Here is a 26,918-nt window from a genome sequence, read left to right on the forward strand (position 1 = left end):
TTTCTGGTTGCCCCTGGAACCCCGTAAGATTCATCATTCGTACAATCTTTTGGCAAAGGATTGCCTCAACTACCTTCTGCAGAAAACAACCAAAATACTACCATTTTGTTTGTTTTCAGCCTAGCTTCTACTTGCTTCATTTGAAGCCCCTAGATTTTGTACAGGAAGACAATGCACAATTGATTTTTCTTTATCCTCTCCATTTCATGTTGATTTCATGAGTGGTATATATAATAATTCCCTGTTTCACTATTTCTTCTCCAGACTAAGCAGAACTCACCTATTTAGTCATACCTCCTACAGAAACCATCCTATACTTTTGATCACATTTGTTACTATCTTTCTGAGGCTCAACATACAACCCTACACTAATTTACTCACTGATTCTATACCTTCACACACAGAAAGGAAAACTAACCAGAAAGGGAAAAAAAATGCTGCATCTTCAGAACTCTTCCCAAGCAGCACTCAAAAATCATGTGAATGCAACAATACTAACACACTGAAAGCATTTGATTTGTTCTCCTCCTTCCTAGAACCAATCACTTCAGACAGGTGATTGAAGGGGTCCAATCACCAGAAAAATCTTTTCTGCACTAACATTTTTATTTGAGCTAATTTCTACCTATTACAGCTGAAAGAAAACAGATTGTCTGGCAAAATACTGACCTGTCAGAGAAGAATCTTCGATGTCTTTCCAGATTTTTAGCCAATGATAGAAATATTTAAGTTCTGTTTACATGAGTGTTCTGTAATTGATACAGCTAATAGACCTAACTTTTCTTTTTACTTTCAAAACAACTTTTTAAAAGTTAAGTAATTTACAGAAGACATATGGAAAAAATTTATTTACTTCTCTCTAGTTGCCTAAAGCAACTTTCTCTTTAAACACAAAACTTAAGAGAAAACCCACAAAAACTAACATACAGACTAGAAACCCTGTAGTACTGTTCAAAGAGAGGACTTTCAGAAAACTAAGAGTTGAGAATGTCCCAGAACAGTACCACTTTTGCTATAGCTGGCTTAATATGCATAATTATTTAAAAGCCAGCAGAAGTATTTTTTGTTTGGCATATACGTGACACAAGATAGATGACTCTTGTTTTAACCTTCCAACACGGCACTTCTACTGTGCACTGTTTGACAAAATAATTGTTACATAGTCTGGACAACTTATTCTAGCCTTTCATGGTATAACTTCACTGTGAATAACACACCAATTCTAATAATTCAAGTTTAACTCTACCTTCCTTAAGTGTTTTATGTTTCCTTCTAAATCCTTACATTTTCTTGCCAAAGTTCAATCTTTTCTTAGGGTAACAGTTCTACTATAATCACCGATTCAAACATATTGGAAAGAAACAGCCAAATTTTACAAATGCCATCCATACTGCACTTTCTGATGGTATTTTTTGGACAGGTAGATCCATTCATTCCTCTCTTTGCAGCTGAAAAAAGCCAGTAATAATAAGAGACAGCTAATGCTGCTAAAGGAAGAAGAATGTTTCATGATGAGTTACATCAACAGCCATAACAGACTTATGTTACCAGTACCAGAACCAGTTACTGAGATTTAGATGCCAAAGCAATGTCTTGCAAGAAAATGCTTTACTTCTCCAAACAGACAGCCTTGAACAGACAGCTATAAGAACTGATGTATGTCATTTCTAACAGCTCACTCTAACATAAGCATCAGTGAAAACAGAACATTTGATGGGAAGTTCTTAATTTAAAGACAGATTTTTCCCTGATTCCACAAAAATGTCTATGAAAATCTCACAAATTCCATGCAGCTTTGATGAAGCCTGGAATATTTTTGCATGGCAGCTTACTTGAACAAAAGTTTTTTACAACATAAACACTGTATGCTATGTTTGAATCTTCCCCTATGTTAAAACTCTTGGCAGAAGTCCTCACTTCTACTAAGCGGTACGTGTACTGCTTAATGAGAAAGTTAAAAGATGCAGATATAAAATTTCTGTACCTTATGTAGCCATCTAACTCTAGTTGATAGGTGAGATGGTTAAAATTATCTTACACTTCCATTGTATTTTTGCCTCTTATTAAATACTCCTTCACTTTCAAATAGTAATGCACTAGTTTTAAAAAAATACTGATTAAAACATCTACATTAACATTATTTTTTAAAAATAAGCTTACATCTGTGTTAATATGTATGAAACAAGTATACCACTTTGCTGTATTTCTTACATTATAATCTTTATAGCATAATATAAGTGAAGTATCATTGTGGGATATACAGAAAATACAGACTTTCTTCATTTTTGATTATTGGTCCTAAACATACTAACTTTTACACAATAGCCCAGAAGTTTATAAAAGATGCAGCTTTAAAGACTGAGGGATCTAAAAATAATCTGTGCATCAAAAAGCATCTTTACTGCTGCAATCATATCAGCTATCTAATAAAACACATTACTTCTCTCTAGCTCAGCTTTTCTTTAAGTCATTGTACTACCAGGATGACAGTAGAGCTACACCTGTATATGGCAGGGAACAATGTAATACTCTTTCTACAAGTTCACCTTGAAAGAAGTTTAGCTCTCGTGGATTTCGAAAATGGTTTCTTTGGTGGTGGCACAGAAAAATATCCTCATTCACTTTATTCTTTCTAAACAAAAGAAAACCTTGCAAACTGCTTGTAACCAAGATGGGATTTCTCTAAAAAATAAGTAATTGCTTTTGTTCTTTGTAAGCAATTTCGCCCAGAAATAAATATGACTGAACACACCCCAACCCCCATTACACCGTTTTCTTTAATGAGAAGCTCATCAGAAACATCCAGACACTTGCACAACTTTTGGGGCAAGGTATAACTGTATGAAAGCTTGAATATAATTAAATCTGTACCTTCAATATGACTACTTTTCATATTTGATAACAATGGCAAGTACTCTAATGCAGCACCAGAGTGTTGAAAATTATGAGTTGCTCCACTGCGAGTTATGCCTTCAAAACCTACTCAATTATAGTGTATTTGATATTTTATTTGCACTACCAGATATTTAATGAAAGACAAAGGGACACACGTCTACATATTTATCCTCCCTAACTCTCCTTTTCGGAGTGATTAGAATTCAAGCTCATGCTCTCCTTTCTACCTATCTTACAAGCACCCAAGGTAGCAACGAGCCTAATTATACCAGTTTAATTTTTTACATAAAAAGCAGCAGTAGTTCATATTAAGAAAATACAAAGCTTACAGTCTCCACTGGGGAAGTCTTTCCTGTTGGTTTTGGGTTTTTTTTCCCCTGAAGTATGTATTTGCCTCAAAGCTTCTGTCAGTTACGTAGTTCACTGACTTTATCAAAATGGTTAGTATCTGTTGAGTAAATACTCGTGATTTTATTTATTTCACTTGAAACAGGAATATATGCTACTTTATGTTAGGCAGACATTGAGAAAAACGTAAGGAAACTTGATTATTTTCCAAAAATGCCAAAATAAAAATAGGGAAGAGCTTTACAACTGTAGCATTACTTATGATAATCAAGACTGATGTATGTTTAAGCACTATTGGAATATTCTACATTTACCAGTAACATTTCCAAGATTAATTATGCAGCAAAGTATTATTATAAAATAATCATTAGACAATAAGAGAACTTCATAACAATAATCAGTCTGGAAGAAAAGGTGACATCAAAAATATGCAAAAACCCTACTGAAAAAATCCTCAAGCATGTTCTAGAGTCAAAACAGAGCAAGAATTTGCTCTTTGCATTGTAATGTGGTTTTGTGTTGTATGATGAATGAAAAAAGCATTATAACACTCAGTAGTGTCCTCCTCCTAACACAAAGTCCCTGGAGCTAAGAAATGACAAACACCTCTTGCCTTGATCCCACATTCCAAACACATTACCCTCTCACTTTCTGGAAGGAATTTCTTCAGTAGTCATCTCCTTTACCAAATTTACTTATTTGAAACATATTCCTTTGCTTTCTTTTAAGAAAGCCATACTTAAGAACTTCTAAATAACATGCACTGAACTAGTAAGCACCGTTTTTTTTATTAACCCACATACACACATGCACATATGCATGGACATAAAATCCACCTTTGCTAATAGCTGTATCAGAGTCCAGTTTCATAAGTAGAAGTAATGCTTTTATTAGACTAATAGGACTCGATAGTAAGAAAAAAAGAATAATCTTTTCTTGTAATTATAGGGCTTGTGTGCCTAAAAGCTCTCCAGCCTTTCCCCTCCCTCTCAGCTGTATACAGTTACTCTAATAAAAGCTATTATACCCCCTACAAACTACTCCTCTATCTCAGACCACCATTGCCTAATACAATTTGCATTCAACATTCACAAACATTTACATTTTTTTCTAATCACCTCTACTTTTTTCTTAACGGGACCAAAAATTAGTCTTTTTAGGTAAATTCAGACATTAGATATAATCATCATTAAATTACACATAACACCCCCCCCTAAATCCTGCTGTCACAAATCAAGAAAGATCTTCCCTCCATAGTTTATCTCCAGCATAAAATCAGCAAGACTCAATTTTATGATGTAGACTCTTAAAAAAAGCAATCTGGATGAAAGAAGGTTGTAATCTCTCAATATCAAGTAGAAATATTCTCACTGTTTTTATGGTAGATTAAATCCAATGGCAACTGGTATCTTGAGGTCTGCTGACAGTGGATGTCACAATTCTTTGCTTAAATCTATTTACCTCCTGAATTAACTTGACATCTGTTGATAGATATATTCCTGCACACTAAACTCACCCCAAACAGTTCTTTTGTCAGGTCTTGAATTTCAGCAGCAAATACCTTTTCTTGCATTTATTCACATTGGAAAACATTTCATTAAAATATTTCACAACCATTTGTCCCCTCAATTCTTCACATAAATGCCTTGATATGTGAGATATGGTATGATATATTTAACTATTAAATATAAAAGATATATTTAGTATGAGAGCGGAAGATGAGGAAAGTATCAGACTTTAATTAAAGTCTGGTTAAAAGAAATCTGAAGCCATGCACTATGCATTGCCATTTTCAAGGGAGGCTCCTCTACTGGTAGCAAACTTGTACAGGTTGGTCTTGACTGAAAAATTTTGCTGTACAGTTCTGGCATCTTTCGCTAAGATACCCTCTTAGTAATCCTCTCGTAGCCTTCGTTTCCAGTAAAACTACAAACAGAGCAGAAACAAGAGCTTTTACTCTTTCATTAAAGAAAATTTTAATTTAATAGCTGATGTGATTTGATCTAGAAAGATTTCAAGAAGTATCTGTCAAACAACAAAAGATGGTTGAACATCTCTACCAACTCCTAGTTCCTATCAGAGCAGTCCATAAGCTCCTAACCAAAATTGCCAGTGACCTGATACTCTTTTTAATGTGGTGCTTGTTTTGGTTTCTTTACAGAAGTATTTTGCTGTCCAATAAAGTATAGTTTAAAGTGTAATGATTTTATCAATACAGTGCAGAACTGGACTTAACACCAGTTTAAAACCTTGCATACTTTAGCGATAGGTGTAAAGTGTTCATTTCTACTTCATGAAAAACTGGTTTAGACTTTTGCTAAGTAGATTTATAGAAAGACTTGCTTGAACCTCTGCTGCAGGACTGTTACATTACTTAATGATATATAACTCTTTTAACCCTACCAGAAAGAGCCAAGCATGGACATGGGCTTAATTATACACAGATTCAGAGAGTATTTTGATAATTGCATTCAGCATGAATAATAAATGAAGGAAAAAGGGCAAGTCTAGAAATATTCAACCATCTTGCAGGTAAAACAGCTGCAAGTATGAGATCTCAGTGCAAAATTCAGAGATGACCAAAAAATTAAAATTGGACCAAAATGACAGATAACAACTATATTCTAACTACTTTAAGTAGCGAAATCTTTCAATCTCCGTGCAGCATGCAAACAAACAGAATTAAGAGGTGAAAGGGGGAGGAAGTAGATTCCTCCAAGGTGGTATAACATTCCCTTTTTCATTCTCACTCTCCTGGATGACCTTCACAGCAGTCCAGCTCTCAACCATCAGGTCAATCAGGTTAATAAAGTGGCAGTCAACAACTGAGTAAACATAAGGGAATTCCAATTGTCCAGTTCTGGCAACAGGCAAGAAGCTGTGGATTGGAGGGATTTGGGGGACTAGGCTCTAGAAAATTCTCTTATCACTTTTATACCAGACTTGACAGAATACTAGGCCAAGCAACTCTTCCAGACTCTCTGATCTACTACCTGGAGCTCTGGAGACACACATATGAAGAATTACATAAGACCTCTCTCCAGGAGAAAATCTGATTAGATATTTTCAAAATAAGACAACATTTTAGAAGACAGGTAAAGAACATATTTTTCTAGAAGTTACTTTTTCCTTAATCCTCCTTATTGAAAATTTGTATCCCTTTCTTTTAGCCTACATTGGTTTTAATCTAGTTTAATTTAAAGTCAAAATGTATTTACTTAATTTTCTTCCTTTTTTCTTTTTTATGGAAAACAAAATTGAAGGAAAAAAGGCAATTAAACTGCTTTTCCAAGTAAGCAGGAAAAAATCCTAAGTAACTAGAGCTAGATTTGTGACATAGAAGTCGTGCTATGCCACTTCAAGGGAAGGCAAGCTAGTATGTGACCTTATGGTAAGGGGAAAGAAGAGAGATGTGCCAACTTTTTTTTGACATGATCACCTTTGAAGGACGCAAGACAAAAGCCAACTTATCGGTTGAGGTGTAATTAAGAACTGAAGACTAAATCATGCTTTGATGTACTACAGCACCCAATGGCAGAACTTGTTCCAAGTGGAAAGCAAAAGAGCATCTACCAGCACATCCATCTACCAGCATAACTTCAATGGTCCAGGAATCTCCAGGCACAGCTAGAATAAAATAGACTTTCACTTTACAGAGCAGCCAAGGCTACCTCATTTGGAGGTATTGTCTCAGAGAGGCTTTCTTCTCTAGCTACCTGCCACAGAACAAATGAGAACAGACTTTCAAAAGCTTAACAACACAGTCTAGCAACATTGCAAACTGTTACCTGATCAACCAAGCTGTGTGAAGCCTTGGAACTTAGCTGCATTCCCCCCCCGGTAGTCTTCTCAATCACAGCTTCTCTTCCACTTAGCATCGCTTCAAAAGAGACTTACACCACCAGACTACCACATGCTTCAGTTTACTTGTTCTAGCATCAGTCAGGTGTATTCCTTGCCTCACCTCCTTTCTAGTCACCTTTTGTCATCTTTTACGCTATCATTGTCTGCTTAGTCTTGCTGTCCTTCCAGCAAGCAGATGAGCTCCAGAGCTTTCAGCTCTCTTGCTATGATGATATCCCACAACACGAGGTTATATATATGCATGTACAACACATTTGTGACCTGATAACGTACATACAGAACTCTGACCTAATTTTTATAATTGCACTCAAATCTTTCCCACTATTGTCACCCAGTTGTATTTTAACAAAGATTGAGATTTAAGCGTTATTTCCTTACTCCTGGGGCTCTGAGTTTCAAGTTTTTCAAAGCAGCAGTTGTCACTAAGTTTCACATAAGCATCTAGTGTACCTCTGATTTCTAACAATAGCAAGAGCAAGCAGAGGCAGTGGTCTCCAGTGAGTTACAGCACATTTTAATGATGACATCCTCCATGGTCTTCACTTCCTTAACTCCTAAGGAAATTTTTTTCCAGCATCATTACTACCCTTTTAGACCCTCTTTATTTACTCCGTAGATACTTTCAAAACAAATGATATCACTAAAACCAATTGACCACCATAATCAGCAATACATGATCAAAGTACATGCTAAAAGATAATCTATATCTAATATGCAACTGCGTCTAAAAAGAGAAAGCAGCAGCAATTGGTCACCTTCACTGAGTATTAATTCACAAGAAAGGAAAATAGAAAAACAATCTGAGATGACCAACAAGAGACGTAATTTAGTCACAAAAACCACTGGACTAGAGAAAAGGATACACATATACTTTGTACTCCATCTTCCACATTATACTGATTAAGACACTGACTTCCCAACAAAAAAAAAAAAAAAAAAAAAAGGCAAATAGTAACTTGTTTATTGTTTAAAACAATAAAAGCTATTTTCTTCAGCAAAATACCAGTTGTAAGATTCCCCCCCTTGTGTAAAAAAATTTATTTGAAAATATTTAACATATTGTTACATAATAAAAGCATACTTAAAATATAACACACCATATAATAATTGATTTTGTGTCACTTTATCCACTAGTAAAATACATGCATATTATTCCTAGCTAAAATTCCCATACTCCTAAAAATCCCAGATTTAAAACCTTTTTTTTCTCAAGAGCATATACAAAACCCTAATTCATATTTCATAGAACTTAGGTAAGAGCAAGAAACCTACTTTAAATAGCATAAAAAGCCAGGAAAACTTCTATTTAGTCTCCAGATATCAGGTGTTCAGATTTACACCTAAGTGCCTGTTTGTGGTTACTAATAATTTATGATCTATCACCAAATACTGAATATTTGCAGGATAATTTGGCATCTATTAAGAAAATGACAAAAGTTTCAAAGCCCCAACAATTTGATAATTTGCTTACTATCCTATTCATCACTGCTGTAGACACCAATATAAGTTTTGAGAAATTAAATGCCAGTATCAAAGAAACAGCCTGCTGAATCACACCAAGTACCAGTTTTACTCATTTAGCTTTAATTTTACTTCCAAATCTCAGATTTCATCATTTTAGCTCCTATATGCTTTAATCACTATAAAAAGAACTCAACTCCTCTGTGTTGTCTTCTGTCAGATACTGATTATTTCTATTCTTCTGTATTATAAGACTTTGAGCTCCAAAAACCCTCTCAGAACAAAAATACCAATGCTTCAACATTGTCCTTAGCAATTTCCACACACCCCGCAGCAGGACAGTATCGTTCCACCACAGAAAAACAAGCAGAAAACCAAGATTTTTTAAAATACAAGAATTCTGTTACATAATTCAAGTAGGGATAACTGGTATTTCAAATATTCTAGGGGGAATTAGGAAAAAAGCATACTTTGTCTTAGGAAGGAAAAAACCCAGAAAATGAGGTTACAGAGTTGTGTATGTATGTAACAAAAACTATGAGAACAAAGTATTACTTTTTCTGCAAGATGCCTCCTCCCACACATTAACCGGAAACTTATGCAGCATTTTAAAAACATACAACTGCGTTAAGAAGAAAAATAATCACAATCTAGGCAGACTCTGCAGCTGCCCCTTTGACTTATCAATTTCAGTAAGCACAATTTCAATCAAGTCTAGATAAAATATACTAATCCTAAATAGACCAAGTTTGTCACCTACCACTTCCTATAAGCTGCTTACTATCCTGAAAAAGAGAGCAAGAGAAGAAATGCTAAATTAAATGCCAAACAGTAGCAGACAGTGCTTGTTTGGCTGATTAACTTGTAGACAAGCATTACAAATAATACTGAGCATGGTCTGCAGCAAATTAAATTCCAGTGCTTTTAAGAACAAAGAATTCCTTCGGAAAGAGGATTAGCAACTTTACACCCAGGAACGCCAGTTTAATTTAATTGTTCCACAATCCGATATTTAATATGCAAATATCATTTTGATATATAACAGTGAATTTGAAAAAGTAAGGAAACAATTTCAATATACAAGACTGTCTCTCTTCTGAACTGTAATTATACAAAATAAAGCTGATCCAGGTTTTCTTTTTTATTATTGGGATTGAATTCTATTAACATGAATCAGAACAAGTCTAATTAAAGGTTAAAAACTTTAAATGTTTCTAATTAAGAGTCTAAATAGCTGCACGATTAGAATACTACAGTTAAAGTCCCACCTCAATGACCTTCCTGGCCTCTCTGTATTTTCCTGTTTGCAAGAAGGCAAAGAAGAGATCATAAAGAGCCATCATGTCTCCATATTCTCTGCTTATAAAATCTGAAACTAAACAGAGAATAAAACTCATTAATTTACTAAATACATTGAAGCATTTTAACATATATGTCAAATATTCTTAATACTAATATTTTCCAAGCATCACAGAACACCAAGAACAAGCTATGGGGAGATAAATTTTGAAACATACGGAATGATTACAACATATTACACAATTTCTTGTAACTTTGCAGTTGAGCATATTTAAAATGTTTTTCTGTTTATCTGCACTATTATTTTGAATTACATTCAACAAAATAGACTATATATTGGCATTCTCTACTTGTATAGGGTGAGGATATAGGATTTCTTAACTGCACAACTATGTGAAAAACAGATGTGTTGTGTTACTATTAAGTTGTTCCTTAATAATAATATACATAGCTAGAACAAGTATTAGCAATAACCTTTGAGAGTTCGATGTTGTATTATCCAAACATTAGGATTCCTCTACATTTAAAATTAATATCAATTTTCAATCTGAAGAACGTAGGCATCATTTAAGTGCTTTATAGTTACACATATAAACACAATTTTTTTTTTCTTTAAGTTTAAAGAAATTATATACAAGTCCTGGAAGAAAAGCCTCCAGAAAACACCCCATATAACCAGACAGCATTTGACTACATGCAACTAACCCTTTTGCAGAAGATCAGCATCTCCTTTTTCTATCAGTCTACAATAGATGTTATGAAGCTGAAGAATTTTACCATACTTCTTATAACACTTGATTAAAGCTTCCAGAGCTGCAGGCATATCATCCCTTGTGGAATGAAACAAAACAAGAATAAAAACAATCAAACATTCCCAGCAGTAGCAGTGCATGCTAAACCCACTTTAGTCTTGAAAATTTCAAGGAAAATTCATTCAGCAGTTTATGATCCAAGAGTGTATTCCCCCCCCCTCCCCAATGTGCTACAGTTATTTTTAAATAACAGGTAAAGTTTTCCTACAGACAAATACCATGTATGCTTGACAGCCGAAATGAAAACAGAACTACAGTCTTATAGTTAAACCTCTTGGCTGTATAATTTTTGATTGCATGACCACTGTTCACTACAAATTAACTAAAGGTGTGAATGCTCTTCATGATTAGATGCACTTAATTTTTGAAGTAAAATTCTTAAGTTCTGCTAGATACTATTGTGACAAAACCCCAATTCCACAGAAATTTCAGTTTGTATTTAAGAGTTCTATTTTTCTTGTTAATAAGTAATATTGTGCACATTATATTACCTCCAAATGTCTGTTTAGACATTTTCAGATTTTAAGCTCTTTAAAATTTTTCCACAGCATTTTTATTTCAGTATAGATCTCCAGAGTTAACTAAGATAACCACAGCTCTTCAGATTGCTTTCTACTTGTTTTACACCTTAACAGACTAGCTCTATCTATTGATTTCCATTTTGTCACAATTGAAGGGCTAGCATTTTTCCATTCTATATAAAGGTCAGAATCCAACGTATATTTTCTGCAATAAAAACATAATTTTTGCAATTAATTCAACAATAGATTAAGGTACCAAAATGTATTGTATGCTGGCCTATTCCATGTCACATAAAGCCATGGCACCAGTATATATCCACAGTACTAGTAAATTAGTGCATAAGATGTTGACTTCCTAAATGCACTTATTCAGGAGCCTTTGAGCAGTAAGTACTAGAAACAAGTACAATATTTCCATTTTTGTTTATCTCAGTCCTTTGCTGACTTTTTCCCTACATATACAGTATTAACACCTTCAGAAGTATACATAGTTAAAATGCAAAACTGAAAAGCCATAAAAACAATCAGATCTGGAACTTAAAATAATAACAAATATAAATTAACATTCTATACTGTGCAACTAACAGAACTAAATCATCTGCTGCAGACCCTTTTTCAACAGATTACAACCCAATCTAAAAAAACCAAAACAAAACCAACAGAGGACAACCACTGAAACACTGGTAAAACAATATGTGAAGTTATTCTTTGAAGGGGAAGGTTTAAGCTGAAATTGAAACAAACCAAGACAACACACACAAAATGTAGTAAGTAGCCAAACAGTCAATAAGACTGCATTTAGATTTCAAAAGGCTTACCAAATAAATGGTGGTGGAAGTAGGCAAGGGGGGGGGGGGGGGGGGGGGGGGGAATCACTTAGCAGCAGCTGAAGGCCATAATAAAACTGACTTGAAATAATGATTTTGCATTCCCAAAGCAACTTTATTATTGATCAACTGAACCTTAACAAATCAAGATATTACTGTTAAAACAAGGCAAACAAGCCACATGTCCTCTCCTCACATCGCATTTCTTGTGCAGCATAAATTTTGCTTTTTCAGAGAATGAACTAGACTATTATATGCCACTATCTTCATCTAGGCTAATATTTTAAAAATTTAAAGAGTAAAACACAGAAGAATAATTAATTTTGTTCAGTAATACTGGCATTCCGAAGATGAACCTAAGATGATGGATTTCTACCTTATCCCCCTTACTGAGCCCTGTTTACAGTGCATCTTCTGGCACCCCATGGAGTCATTTGAATTTTTGTCATTTGGGGTGAAGACTAAATTACAGGTTAATTTCAAAACTGCAAGTAGATGTTGCAGGCTAGATTACTGTCATAAAAGAGAAATACTATGGTAGTTACCATAGACAGATATAAAGCTTTATATAATCAGTATTTTTCTCCTACTTTAGATGCAAGTTCAGTTAACATATAAAAACCCCCAGTTTTACAGAAAACTAGTCAATTTCTAAGGAGGCACAACAACATTTATACATTCAAATTAAAGTTTTCAGTGATAAATCTAGCTTTTCAGATTGATGCTCAAACAGCCATAGTATTGCCTCAGCTGTATTCCTAAAGGATTAAAGTGACTGTTTTTAGGTCAAAGCTATCTATAAATGAATGAATAATTGGGATGTCATTCAAACAGGAACATTAACAGTTTTCTAGTCTCTAAATGTATACTTCTGAAGGCATTAATACTGTATATGCAGAGAAAAAAAGTCAGCAAAGAACAGAGATAAAAGTGGAAATATTGTACTTGTTACTGGTACATACTGCTCAAAGGCGCCTCAATAAGTCTGCATTTAAGGAGGTCAGTATCTTACACACTAATTTACTAGACATTTGTTTTGAATCTATCGAAATTTGATATATTCGTTCAGTTGCATTCAAGCAATCAACCAGTCATCCACAGTTTACTAGAGAACGGGGTTTATAAAACAGATAAATCATAAAACTGACAACAACCAACTATAAAACAATAAAAGGTATAGAAGTTCAGCCCCTACAAGGAAATTGTTTGTACTACTACAAAGAAAAAACCATCGAGCTTATGCTTATACTTGAGTTGTATGATTTATTCAATAACCTGCCGTATTTTTCTTAATTGCCACAAACTGCAGTTAATTCCAAATAAGTACCACCAACTACTTTTGCAAGCAGTTTTTACAATCCTGTTAGAAAATAAATGAAGATGAAAACTAGAAACTTAGTGTAGGCTTCAAATTTTGAGTATAGGTAACATTTTAATGTGTTTCTTGTTATAACTCACTAACTTAAAAAAAAAACTGCACAAAAAAGATTTTCCACATTTTAAGAAAATGCTATTTAGACAAAAGGATTTTAAGCTAACAAACAGGCATACATTTGAAAATATTTGGCAGTTTTTCTGTGTAAACTTATGCATATTGAACACCCTTTTATCTTCCCAAAGGATACTTACTACACTACTACATTAAAAGCCTGGTCCAAAATTACTATTTAATTAATATGGATTGAGTCAAAAAGGAAATAAAGCCCATATACTCATAGCCACATTGAAAAATCTGATTTCCAGTGTCAGTCTGGACAAAACAGTATTTGAAATGCAAACGCAGATGATCCATGCTTCATTTTGAGTTGGCCAGATACTATAGCTTTAAGTCACTCGCAATTATTATCTGTTCAGAGCTAATGCCTGTTCCACTTAAAGACTGGGTGTATTTTTCCCTCTCATTGAAACTTGTTCTTTTAAAAAAGAAGATATACTATTATTTTTGAATGACAGAAGGAGCCCCAGTCATCACTGTATTATGCTTGGTCCTTATGTAATCGCGGTAGAGTCCTACTTTGGCATTATTTTTCAACTAAACTGATGCTAGGGTTACGATATTGTAAGTTTTTGCATTCCTTCAGTTTCTGTTTAGGATGCCTATGAAGTCCAAGATACTATGGGCACAATCTTCCAAAATATTTACGTGGGCAATTTTACTCACACAAAGCTATTTGAAGAGACAAAATTACTCAGATATCTGAGTGTTTGCAGAACACACTCTGCAACAAGACTGGCTATAACATGCATGGATATAACATCCCCCGTCAATTTCAACAAGCCACTCCCCTCTTGCTTCAAGAACATAGCACTAAATCTAACCTTTTACTTGTAATAAACAACTTTCCCAACCAGAGAGTCTGCCTGATAAAAATAAGACTCCAAATATTGATTTTAATTGGAATGAAGTGCTGCAACATTATGCATAAAGCTTTAGTGAAGTGGCAATTTACCTAAGGGGTTTACTGATTGAAAAGCTCTCAAACCTGAAATCACTAGAGAGGTAGAAAGAAAAAAGGGACTCTCTGGGGTGGGGGTGGAGGGTAGACTAGTAAAACAAATCCTTCTCTACAAATCTGAAGCAGATGTTAGTGTAGAGGGAAGTCAATTCAGCAAGGTACAATCAGCTTTACAAAAATTATTCTGTTAAAAGAGAACAGGCTCTTGAAAGAGCTAAATGTTTTTCTGTTCATTTGCCATACTAAGGAATCTTCAAGGAGACTGGTGTTGCAATTACAACTAATCCTCCCCAAAAAATTAACTGTGTTGAAGGCTTTGTAATTTCCCTAGGTACAATTTAGCTGTCACTTACTTTAAAATTTACTCAAACATGCGTTCCGAACAGCACTAACTTCACATGTCAAGTGCTTTCCAGCCAATTGAGTCTAAACTGGAAGTCGGTGTTAAACAACTGAATGATTAGACAAGATAGCTCATTTCCCTGCTCTTTTGTTCAGAATAAAATGCCACATTTACATTATCAGACTCAACAGGATTTTCTGACAGAGGGAGAAAAAACCCTAGTGAACACTGTCCGTACCAAGCACATGAAGCCTGTCATTTACCAATCATCCTTCAAAAAGCAATAGCCATGAATGTAACTTAATTACGACCCAATGATCCTTGACGAAAAATCATCTTATCACTGTCCTGTCCCCACAGGGCAAATGAGACACTTTTGTCCTTTGGCACCAATGATGATAAATTCCTAATTGCAATAATGGAGTAAGAGAGCCAAACATCCCTAATTTCATTGCAACATGTAAAGAGTTTTAATACAAATATTTGAAATAAAGCTGCTAAAAATTAAAAAAAAAAAAACAAAACCAAAAAAACCAAAAAAAGCCCCCCACCAAACAAAAAAAACCCAAAAACAAAAACCCAAACTCCCCACTATAGATAATTTTTCCCCCACTAAAAATATCACCTAATTTAAAAAGATGCCTATTTTTAAAAGTAAATTTAAAAGTCAATTAACTTGTAGAGAATCATCTCAAACAAAATCAGAAGTGAATTTAACTCCATGAAAGTAACAGAAGAAAAATTGCCAAGGCACTGGATTCACGCTTTATCTACTACATGAGAAACTAAACAAAATGGGTTTATGTAAGATTAATCATAAACCAGCACATAATGCTTTACTGGACAATGCTGTATTAAAATACACTGACCATTTTTAAAGAAACACGATCCAGCTACAGCCTTCTGACCATTTAAAATAAAGATATTAACTGCTTGCGTTCACTGACTCAATATTTTGTTCATACAGTCTGTAACAATGTTTTCATAGTTTACCTGCAAATTTTCTTTCCTCTGCTTAAAAGCATTTCTGATATAGGGAATTAGTAAATTCAAACCTGAAGATGTTTTGTTTTGTTTCTTTTCTCAGAGGTGCTATTACTCAAGGAGAGCAGAAACAAATTTATGTTAATGAAAAGACAGGAACCATATCGACTTTTTAAGATGTGTATTGCTATTTCTGGTTGTACAAAAGTTGGCTTGTGCAGCTTTCTTGGAGGAAGAAAAAAAAATAATCAGTAGCTCCTGTATCCATTAATTGATCATCCTGTAAATAGATATTACCAAAGTATTGTACAGCACAGGAGCAGGTTAGCTTCACAAACCTCTTCAGTTTTGTAAAACAGCTCATATTCAAATAGGTTTCCCCTGACAGTTGGTAGACCAGGTAAAAGCCAAAACTACAATCCTTAAAATCCTAAGAAATTTTATATGGTGTAGGTAACACCACCTTTTCCAATTATTAGCAGTTGGAAGAACCAGTTCAAAAGTAAGACATGTCTTAAGAAAAAGTAAAAGCTCTTCACATCCTTGCAGATTTGAGAAACTATGATTTTTGTCATACTGTCCAAAGCAGGTTTCTCACCTTGAATGACAGACCAAGATTCCACATGTGGACTGTGTCAATTTTTAATGTGATCTCACCATCTTGAGAAACTGTTCAGAGTCATAAAGATCATACAATTAAAAGCAGGGGGCTGGTTCCCTTAAATTTACTCAGGATAACCCAAGGTAGTATGAGTTCTCTCTCTAGTTACTTCAGTTAAATATTTCTCAAAACACTGAAGGCAAAATATCCATTCTACTAGAATATTAGATTTTGTTAGCTTTTGTCAAGTTATACTGTTCATCATCAACAATTTTTTTCTTTTCCATGCTCTGCTGCATATTGTCACTTTTAACATGTGCTAGGACTTAATGAGAATTTCAGAATATTCAGGACTGGGTACAGAGAAAAGGGCTAGATGAAAACATTTTACACCTACAATTGCTGAAATCTTCAAAAGCAAATCACAGATTCCTTTACAAGCAATTAAAAAGTTTGAAATAAATTAAGAACACAAAACACTAGCTAGCACTACCACTGCTGTGGAACATTAAAAAATATCCCAGAGCTAATTTTAGAGACATGGTGACAACCTGCAGCTAAATGACAGCATTTCAGCATGATACTTGAGCTGTAGGATGGCAAATAGTAAGCACTACTGCTGAAAGAAATGACTAACAGTTATTTCAGTCACTCATAACTTTCAAAAACTTAGCATCTCCAAGACAAAAAAACCCCAACCACAACCAAACAAAAAACCACAGTGAAATTCAGTTACTCCTCCCAAGAAAATTTTGTGGAAAAAGCTTCCCCCTTCTGTTGTCTAACACTGGAGAGGAAACAAGTCTTTCCACCCATAAGGCAGCCAAAAAAAACCATAGCAAAGGAGCTTACTTTGTATTGTATTTATACATATGAAATGTATTAAGACTTATACAGGTGAGTACCAATGAGTTCTAGCTATACAGTTCCACAGTATGGAATTACCTTCTCCTTTAAAAATCTAGTCTCATCAAAAGTCCCTTTATTAAAAAAAACCCAAAAAAACAACAACAACCTTTCTAAAAAGTTTTACCAAACATTTATAATCCAAAAGAATGTGGAATCAAACTAAAATAACACTCTTTACTGTCTCCCTTTGCATCCACACATGAACACATCTTTATTTACATCATCATACACTACCTCTCAAGTGAAAAGAACCCAAGTAGCACCATGTACAACTTGCATGTCAATGTGCATAAAGCAATTATGTAAAATGCAGCTGCTCTTACTGCACAGTGCAAAGCGTGTCAGGTATTTTTCCGACACATTAGTTACATATGATTGCAGTTAAATTACTTTTATAAACATCTGCCTTGTCCTGTGATGTAACCAAGGCAGTGTTGCTGACTGAAAAGATGTACACTATATTCTTAACTCTTGACCACTACACTAAAATACTATTTTTAGAAGAGAATGTACATGCATCTACCAAGAGTTACATCTTTTTGACAAGAATTTTGAATATGGAAAATGTTATACAGACCTTGCACACCCAGAATACTTAAAAGAACTAAAAACCTCTACATGTTAACAGAAACATTAGTATGCATCTTTGAGGCTGACTTACATGATATTATGAAAAATTCACTTATTTCATACCTATTTATATTTAAGCCAAGAACATCTCATATACCTGAACCAAACTGCAAGAGATTTATCACTCTAGCTGCAAGAGGTTAAAATCCAGCAACCATATAAATGACATAAAAAACTCCAAAGGATTGTGCATACGGTAAAGGAAGTGAAAAGGGACTCTTGGCACAATTTTAGTAAGAAATTGTTATATAGTTCATACGTACACCAATTCAAATATCCTACACCTCAATGAAAATTTATGCAAAGGAACATGACACATGGAATTACAGATACTTCCTGCCAGAATGAATGTATGAACTTCCTTTTCTCTATTAAATGGTATTAAAAATATAGATGGGGGAAAAAAAATAGCACAACAGACAAACCAGACAGTACTTTCTTTGAATTTTAAATTCAGCAACATAGCAGTCTATTGGCAATAACATCAAATTATTTGAATTAAGAATATTTCAGTGTTCAACCACCTTTCAACTCACCTGAAATGTACTGGATGGCACAGCAAAATAATGCTGTTTTGATGGGAAAATACATACTACTTAACCACAAAAGCTGAGAATATACCTATCATGCTCTGAATAGCTATCTTGTCAAACAGACTTTAGAATCAATTCATAAGCATATTCCAATATATAGCCACTTCATCTCTGATGTGTCCATAAAACACAGCTGCTGTTCCCAGAGATGATGATGTGATGTATAACTAATGAAAACAGACTTACTTAACTTAAGAAAACATATTCATTCATTACTATTCCTAGATCACTTAAGTATTATACATGCATGCATGTGTGCATGAGCACTTTGAAACATGAATGTGCAGCTGTGTATAGCATACACAGGTCATATAACACAAATAAATATCATAACTTGTTTCATCTGAAGCCCAAACATAGCTTACTTTTCAAGGTGAACTGTAATCAGAGGGGAATGAAGGGCAGCAGTTTCTGCCAACCCCAGGTTCACAATGGTCTCATGTAATCGATTCACTGTTTCAACTTCACCTCGCATGGCAGCAGCATTAAGAACACGGAAAAAAGATGCAACTGTTCTGTCTGAGATAGGAACATCCTTCTCTTTCATCTCTGTTAGAATGTTAATAGCATCTACAATGAAACAACACAAAAGACCCTTAGGTAATTTCATGTAGGGAAAACAAACTGCTATTAAAACAGCATTTCAAACCCAGCAGGAATGTAAATTCTGGCGTATAATGCCGATTTCAAGTTAATTACTACTTGCATTTCTAAACGAGACTACAATTATAAATCCACAATAGCATGGTTTTATCATTTTGCTGCAACTTTGACTACAAATTATAGATAGGAACTGTGTGCCCACTCTGCACCACATAACCCTGTATAGTCTGCCCTATAGCTGCAAGATTCTACTAAATGGATGCTTTTATCGTTCAATGCTAACATCTGCTAAATCACTCCATTGTTTCTTCAGCAGATGGCTTGTCACGAGGCCAGATAATAAAGATATGTTTACACTGTATATACAGCCAGACTAATGGTCTGATACCGATAGGGCCTGTTTGCTGTGTCGATACTAATTAGCCAAGGAGAGCCAATGAAAGCTTTCTAACAGACTGCATGTTAAAACATTAGGTTCATTAAGCTTCATTAGTAAGGCAGAAACAAACATTTTTGGTATATGGAATAAGTGCATTTTTATAATGTTCTTAATTATTGCATAGACAGAATGTTTTGACCACTTTACATTTGGCTACATTTATGAATTATTATTTTCTGAGGGACATTTATGCTCTTACAAGCAAGCTAATCTTTTCAAACTGCTTTAATGTAGAGGTGGTCATGATCTGATCTATTATGATTTGGAAAACATCAACTTTGTTTATTATTTTTCTAACAGTAAGTTCAGTAAGAGGCCAAGAAAAATATAAAAAAGATCTTATGAGAAAAAAGTTACATTAGCTTTTATATTTTATTGTATAGTGTTTTATATAAAAACATATCATTTTGTGTGTAGGCTTGGACCATGCTTTTATGGTGTAAAGTTTTCTACAAAATCATAGAACTCAATATTCAGAACCACCTTTTAAAGTTGATGATAGTCTAGAGTTCCTTTAAAGACCAACCAAATCATGTAAATTACAGAATTATATTAGACTAAATTACAGAAATTAAAGCTAACAGCTTAATGCAAACATCTAGAAATACAAAACAGGCATTTTGCAGAACACTCATTAAAAGCCAAAATTTCCAGGCAGTTTGACAGATAGACTATAAAATTCACTAACAAACACATAAAAGAATACTAACAGAAAAATATATACTTTATAAAAAGTTAAATGATTTTTTGCAGTACTTGGCTCTTATGAGAAGGTTATGTTTATAGGTTTTATGTTCAGCCTTCAGACCTTCTTAAGCAAAAACAAAGCCATTAGTCTAGGCACATACGCAATTTGTGCCATAAGTCATGATCTTCAAACTCAATCCAAACAGCAATGCTAATAAAAACTAGCTGCAGAAACACAAAAAGCACTGAGCTGTGCAAATGTAAATGACAAGCTTGCCAATCCATTAAAACTAATGGCCTGCACTGTCCAAGCATCTCTGGTTGAATTCACATGCAAATTTGTATGCAAAATGTTCAAGCACTTTTCAGGACATGATATACCATTAATATCAACTCACATTTTTATTTTTGAGGCAAGATACCTTTATTATATAGCAGAAACACACAATGAAAGCAATGGATTACCTTCTAGTCTACCATGCTTTCCTAAGACTTCTACCAGTGCTATGTACTTTCCGGTGTCAAGAGCAACAGGTGAATTCTTAGGGAAGCTAGAAATTAAAACATTAAGAATTGTATCAACAGAAGTTCACATTTTACAGATTCAGCTTAAAGATTTATTTTTACAACTGCATAACAAAACAACAGCATTGAGTGCTAAAAGTTACAGTAAGTATTAAAGGAAAAATCTCACAGACTTTAAAAGATGCACCATTGAAATGTGATTTAAAAATATTATCCACACACCTTCCCACCCCCAAAACCCAAAAGTTGTCTTTTAAAGAGCCAAATGGTTTAATTAATTATTTGGTAGTTAGTGCATAAAATAAGGTATTTCCCAGAAGCCTCGGAAGAAAACTCAGTCCCCATGGCTGGGGCAAGGCTATATTCTTTTTGATAAAGAATATGAAACTATTTGCCTATAGTAACAAGTTAAAAGCTACTATTTTGAAGTGTCTGCTATGTATTTGTTTTCTTTTCTGGAAGTTTTAAAATTAATTCCTTCTCTGTTGTTTCTTATTGTGACAATTCAAAGAGTCACTTCTTAGCAATATTACGCTACACTTGAGGCAGATCAGTAAAAATGTGCTACTGCAGTGAAGCTCCACTAGAAGACTCAATTTTACTTCATGCAAGCTCACTATAGGGATTGTGTAAGAGTGGTAGTACAGCCAAAACCAACACACTACCATTATTTGCAGAGTGGCAAATTTCTTGATATTCATAGCTCAATCATTTCACATAATTTCAAACACTAGCAAGGTGTAATGAGCACCTGCCTGCTAACCTACTATAAAACCAAAGCAAATACTTTGCGATTGCATATGAGAGAGAGAACCTGAAAGTAACACATAACTTGTTCTATATTCACTGTAGCATCAGACCCAAAGGAGGCCTTCAAGGGAAAAAAGGATGGGGCAAATAGAAAGATGATCTGTAAGAATTTGCTCCAGGATAAGTCACGCATAGCATGTTTTAGCTGGGAGCTAATTTTCACAGCCAAGATACAAAGCTCTGAAAAAAATAAATTTAAGTAGAATGCTTGTTGATAGTCTTAAAATAATGTCACTCAGAAACACTACCATTCTAAAGACAATATAGCTCCAGCATATTCTAAACACATTCTAGATGCTTTCTAACACACAATACAGGTACTTCTTTTCCCCCTTAAATTAAGCCAAACTTCAATTTAGACACTATGCATGTTTAAAATAAAAACAAAACAGACCCTACATAGCAATCTGCCTTTTTAAAAAATAAAAAAAGATAACTACTGACCATACAAAGTAGCTGCTTCTGATGTTCAATTATACAAAGCACATTTTTTGTTTCAAAGAACCACACCCATCACTGTTTTAAATGCACATACATTGGTGGGGAAAACTAATTAAAAATGGATGAGGGGGTTAATACTCAACCTACTTAATTCAACAAGGTCTGTGTATCAGCATAAATCTCTGTGACATGTTTCAGTGCCGGTGTACTTACACTTTTTCTTTCAGGTTCATTGCCTCTTCTACATTATCATGTCGACAGCACAAATTTATTAAGGCTGCATAGCCACCGACAACCATGTCCGGTTCGTATTTGGCTTTCACTTCAAGGGCTTTTTGCATATTCTAAAAAAAGGAACAAAGCAAAGATGTGAACTAGAGGAAAAGTCAATATGACATTATGATTCTTCTATGTTCAGTGTGCAGTTACATGACTGCTTTAGTGCTTTTAGTATTATAAGATCACGTTTGAAAACACAGTGCTGTAATGCTTTAGCAAATTTTAAGAGTGAAAGTTATTTAGCAGAAATGAGTATTTGTCTAAAATACCTTTTAGATTTTGAGAGTAAATTTCCAAATAAATTTTCTTGCTTTACGTTTATATTTCTAGCATGTTTTAATGTAAGACTTTTTTTTAAATCCAGACAGATACCATGAACATGATTCAACCAAGTTCTAAAATAGTTTTTATTTATTTGGAATTCGTAACAATTTTCACATGGTACACTGCCAAACACAAACCAAAACTACTTTCTAAAGAATAAAAAACTACCTAATGATCCCATAGATAGCTTATTTTTTTATACATTCCTATTCATACATTTGACCACTTTGAACTTACAATGGTGTTTGCTTCTAGTCTTATTTCATATGCAAAACTGTAGAGACAGACAGCTGAGAATCACTCTAAATCGTATTCTTAGCAACACAGGATATTGTGCTATCATTTGCACAACTGTTCCTGTTCCTATATATACAGCTTTTTAGTCAGGATCATACTGAACAGGATACTGAATAAAAGTGTAGTGATACCCCACAAATTACAGACACACACTAAATGAATGTAAACTACAGCTGGACGCCTGCCGAATGAAGGCAAGAGACCCTTTATCTCAGAAGAGCTTTCCTCCTGCAGGAAAATGGAATTTCAATCCCTGCATTAACAACCTAGTAATATTTGAATTGCAAATGACTAGTGCATGTATCAGTTGCTTGACAATCTAGATATAAGAGACCGGAGCCATGGCTTGAAAGGACATTTGGCATGTATGATAAACCTATCACAGCTGCTACTATCATTCACTTTGCAGATTATTGTAAACAAACTTCAGCAACCCCAAAACATGCCATTCAAGGTGTTGCTGAAATTAGTTAACCTTTTGATTTAATTGCTTTTTGCGCTTATGTTTGATTTATAAGCATCAAACCATGGAACCTCAAGCACTGCACTTGTCTTTGCTTAACTATGTCTTTCCATAATACAGTCATTTATGTCCCTTTAAAAATATAGCTATGTGTTTCCAATTATCTCTGCATTGCTTAAGATACCTCTTCCTCACAAAGAGCGTGTATGAGTTGTTTCAAGACATCTGTAATAGGCTGGTTTTCAGCTTTTCGCTTTTCTAGTTTCTTCTCCAAAGCAGACACGTCAGATTTAGCACTCTAAATGGAGGTAACAGAAAGAATGTCAATTGCAAAAACATCCTTCCCTGAACAACTTGTCGGATCACTTTTATTAAAGACAGACAAAACAATCCTCTTCTTTCATGCTCTAAGAAATTTTTTAATCATTTAAGGTGCTTTTATCTGTTTAAACAGTACATACTAATTGAAGATTTGAGTCAGAATACAGTAAAAAAAAGCATTAAGTAGCATGTCTACAAAGGTCAACATTACTATTTCTCTCATACTCAGTTCTTTGTATTCAGGGAAGTAGGGAATAGAAGCCTGTTTCTTTTTCCATCTCCACTTTGCTCAGATCAGAGATGTAAAGACTTGACGCTCCACCATTAGAAGCAGTATGGATTTATATGGTTCCTGCCACTCAAGCAGATCACTGTAATTTACAAGCATGAATTAAGCCTCACACCACCACTGTTAACTAACTACAACTTTCAAAAAAATATTTACTAGACAGGGAAACTGAGGCATGAAACCTCAGCCAACTCCAAGGTCAAGTATCAGGTCTATGTGAAAATCTGGATAGCCTTTACTTCTACTCTGGAAAGTAACCTCTGAACTTCAAATGGCAGATTTAAATAACGTTAATATACTTCCATGATCTGAAAGCTAGTGATTACACTTCATCTAAACCCCATATCCAAACATTATTATTAGAGTAAGAACAAGCATAGCTATCTGTGAATTTACTTACTTCGGGAATGTTGTCTGTAGACAGGGATTTTTTATGAGACAGTAACCTTGCATCCTAAAATGTAGTAAGAGAAAGATATCACTAATCCCCCCCCAAAAAGTTCAATCTCTAAGTAACCATATCATGCTAAAAATGTTGAAGTTAATTATATAATTGCAATGTTAAAAAAAGCTGTATTCTGCAGCATTATTACATTGACTTGAAAAAGCACTTTTTAAATGTATCCATTTCACATACGAAATGAAAACAGCTTCAACACTGAAAAATCATGGAAAGGTTAAAAGGCTTACACATAATCACTGCATAAAGGTATTTATTTTGCAAAGGAGAATATATTCAGAGTACAGATACTCCATTTTTTAGCTTCAAAGTAATTGCTGTAGAACCACAGACCTTAATTAATTCAGGAACTTGAGAGGAGTCCAGCAGTCTGCAAATGCCGCTGTAGAGGGTTGCAGGGATAACTATATTCTGTACCAAGAGGTGGGGAAAAATTATATGAGTTTTGAAACACAACCAAACTGAAATTTGTCTAACAAATTATCTCAGACGTAATTCAAGTCTCTAGCTCTTGCATGTCATTGAGAAGTGGTCTGGTTCTACTTAAAAGCAGCAATTTCAAATCTAATAGATACATGTCAGGCAGGACAGGCATTATGTAGCAAAAAATGAAATGGTACCATCTTCTTCAGCTGATGGAAGTATTGTCTCAAACGCTCCTCCTTGGCCTGTACCTCCGAGTCACTCATGCTGTCAATCAAGTGATAAAGAAAATAGCCAACAGCTTCTGTGGAAAAAAACAAGAGAAAGCATTCCACTAAAATTACCGAGACTGTCATGTTATCAAGATTAATTTATAAGAAATCATTTTGGTGTGAGATGTCACCCTGATGAGAGGCTCTGAAATGGCAACAATGATCACTGAGGCATAGAGATTATGTGGTTTGGGAGCACATATCTAACTGGTGAGTGAAAGGAATATTAATTATTTTCAGACCTAGTGACAGCTTTTCAGTACAGAATCTTACTTCAATCTATTTTTTCCACTACTGTGTGACAGAAGTGGTACTGCCCAAGGCCTTCCCCCCCTTTCCTGACCGCTTCCCCAAATAGTTGCCACAAATATTTTGTCACTGCTCAAAAGAAAAAACAGATTTCTAACACTTTGCATATTTATTCTGTACATTTTACCCATTATATTCCATTACCAAGCTACATTAAGTATTGTAATATTAACATAAAAACATAAAAAAATATTTTAACCATTAGATCAACTAATACTGAAGAAGTTGCCTATCAGCGAATGAAAATCAAGATTAACAGATGTTAGCAAACAGTGCTAAGCTTCTTATCTATGCAAGTGTAAAAATATATAGGGTCCTGTAGCCAAGAACAGGAAAAGCATCAATCATTGTCTTCTCAAAGGTTAGCTGTCCCCATAAACCCTTGCCCCTCCAACCCCAACAAGAGGAAAAAAAACCCCTGTTTTTTAAAAATCAGATTATACAAAAAAAGTATACTTATTTCAAAGTAGGTATGGGATGTTAAGTACCATTTTGCTTCACAAAATCAGAAGAGCTACTGAAGGTAAAACTATCTTGAAAGACTGCTTTTTTTTTTTTTTTTTTTTTTTTTTTTTAAGTATTTAAGCACTGATACTGTGGTCATTCTAAATCTCTATTTTGGTCAATAAATTTAGAAAAATGAATCGTTATCAGAAAGATTTGCTTATAATTCAAAAAAAAGATCTCATGGATCTCACAAAATATGCTCTGATTATTTGAATCAGGATTTTACCCAACATGTTTTCAAATTTCACTTTCAAAAAGAAGCAATCAGTGTTTACTGTTGTAATCCCTCAAACCCATCATTACACAGAAGAACGGATTTGTGGATAAGTTACAATCATAGAAATTGAAACTCTACCAGTTGGTCCTGGAGGCGTCAGGCAATAACGTTCATCCTTGTACAACAGTTCTGTTATCTGGTAAGACAGAATAATCGTACATTGCAGCCAAAAGAAGCAAGCAAGGACAAATAGTATCTGAAATTGAATTCTCAAAATAATAAAGCATTTCTCTGTTAAAGTATTATTCTTTACCACATCATAGTAATTCCCTAAGAAATACAAAGAAGGTTTTTTTGTAAATAATAGGTTTTTTTCTTGAAAAATATTGCAAACAGAAATGCTTTCTGAGGTATGGCAGTAAGACAGACACTCTAGTATTCTGTTTACGTATCATTCTACAGAAAGTTAGCTATTGTAAGACATTGCTTAAAGCAAATATTAACCAGTGTCGCTCCTGGAGATGCTACAATTATGTTCAAATTTACTGAAAGGCTGAAATTGGCCCATGAAGCTTTTGGGTTTTTTTGTTTGTTTGTTTTATTTTGAGAGAAGCAAATACATAAAGAAAATAGAGGAACACAATTTATCATGCCTTGCTAGATTTAAGATAACTAGTACAGCTGTTGTCATTCAAAATTGCACTTATGT

The 26,918-nt window shown here is 34.3% G+C and overlaps 1 protein-coding gene across 2 annotated transcripts in view; it reads right to left on the minus strand.

Annotated features, from left to right (window-relative positions):
• The window catches only part of LRPPRC (leucine rich pentatricopeptide repeat containing), a 92,875-nt gene that overhangs the window by 30,977 nt on the left and 34,980 nt on the right, over nt 1-26,918 (minus strand). For both annotated transcript variants that reach the window (XM_030035071.1, XM_030035070.1), the window contains exons 16-25: nt 26,348-26,405; nt 25,102-25,208; nt 24,815-24,892; nt 24,422-24,475; nt 23,596-23,709; nt 22,262-22,392; nt 20,738-20,823; nt 18,909-19,113; nt 10,573-10,697; nt 9,837-9,943 (exon numbers count right to left, since the gene is read on the minus strand). In XM_030035071.1, coding sequence (XP_029890931.1) covers nt 9,837-9,943; nt 10,573-10,697; nt 18,909-19,113; nt 20,738-20,823; nt 22,262-22,392; nt 23,596-23,709; nt 24,422-24,475; nt 24,815-24,892; nt 25,102-25,208; nt 26,348-26,405 — 1,065 coding nt within the window. The remainder of the gene's footprint in view (nt 1-9,836; nt 9,944-10,572; nt 10,698-18,908; nt 19,114-20,737; nt 20,824-22,261; nt 22,393-23,595; nt 23,710-24,421; nt 24,476-24,814; nt 24,893-25,101; nt 25,209-26,347; nt 26,406-26,918) is intronic.

This window comes from Aquila chrysaetos, chromosome 13 (genome assembly GCF_900496995.4).
Source record: "Aquila chrysaetos chrysaetos chromosome 13, bAquChr1.4, whole genome shotgun sequence".
Taxonomy (NCBI): Eukaryota; Metazoa; Chordata; class Aves; order Accipitriformes; family Accipitridae; genus Aquila; species Aquila chrysaetos.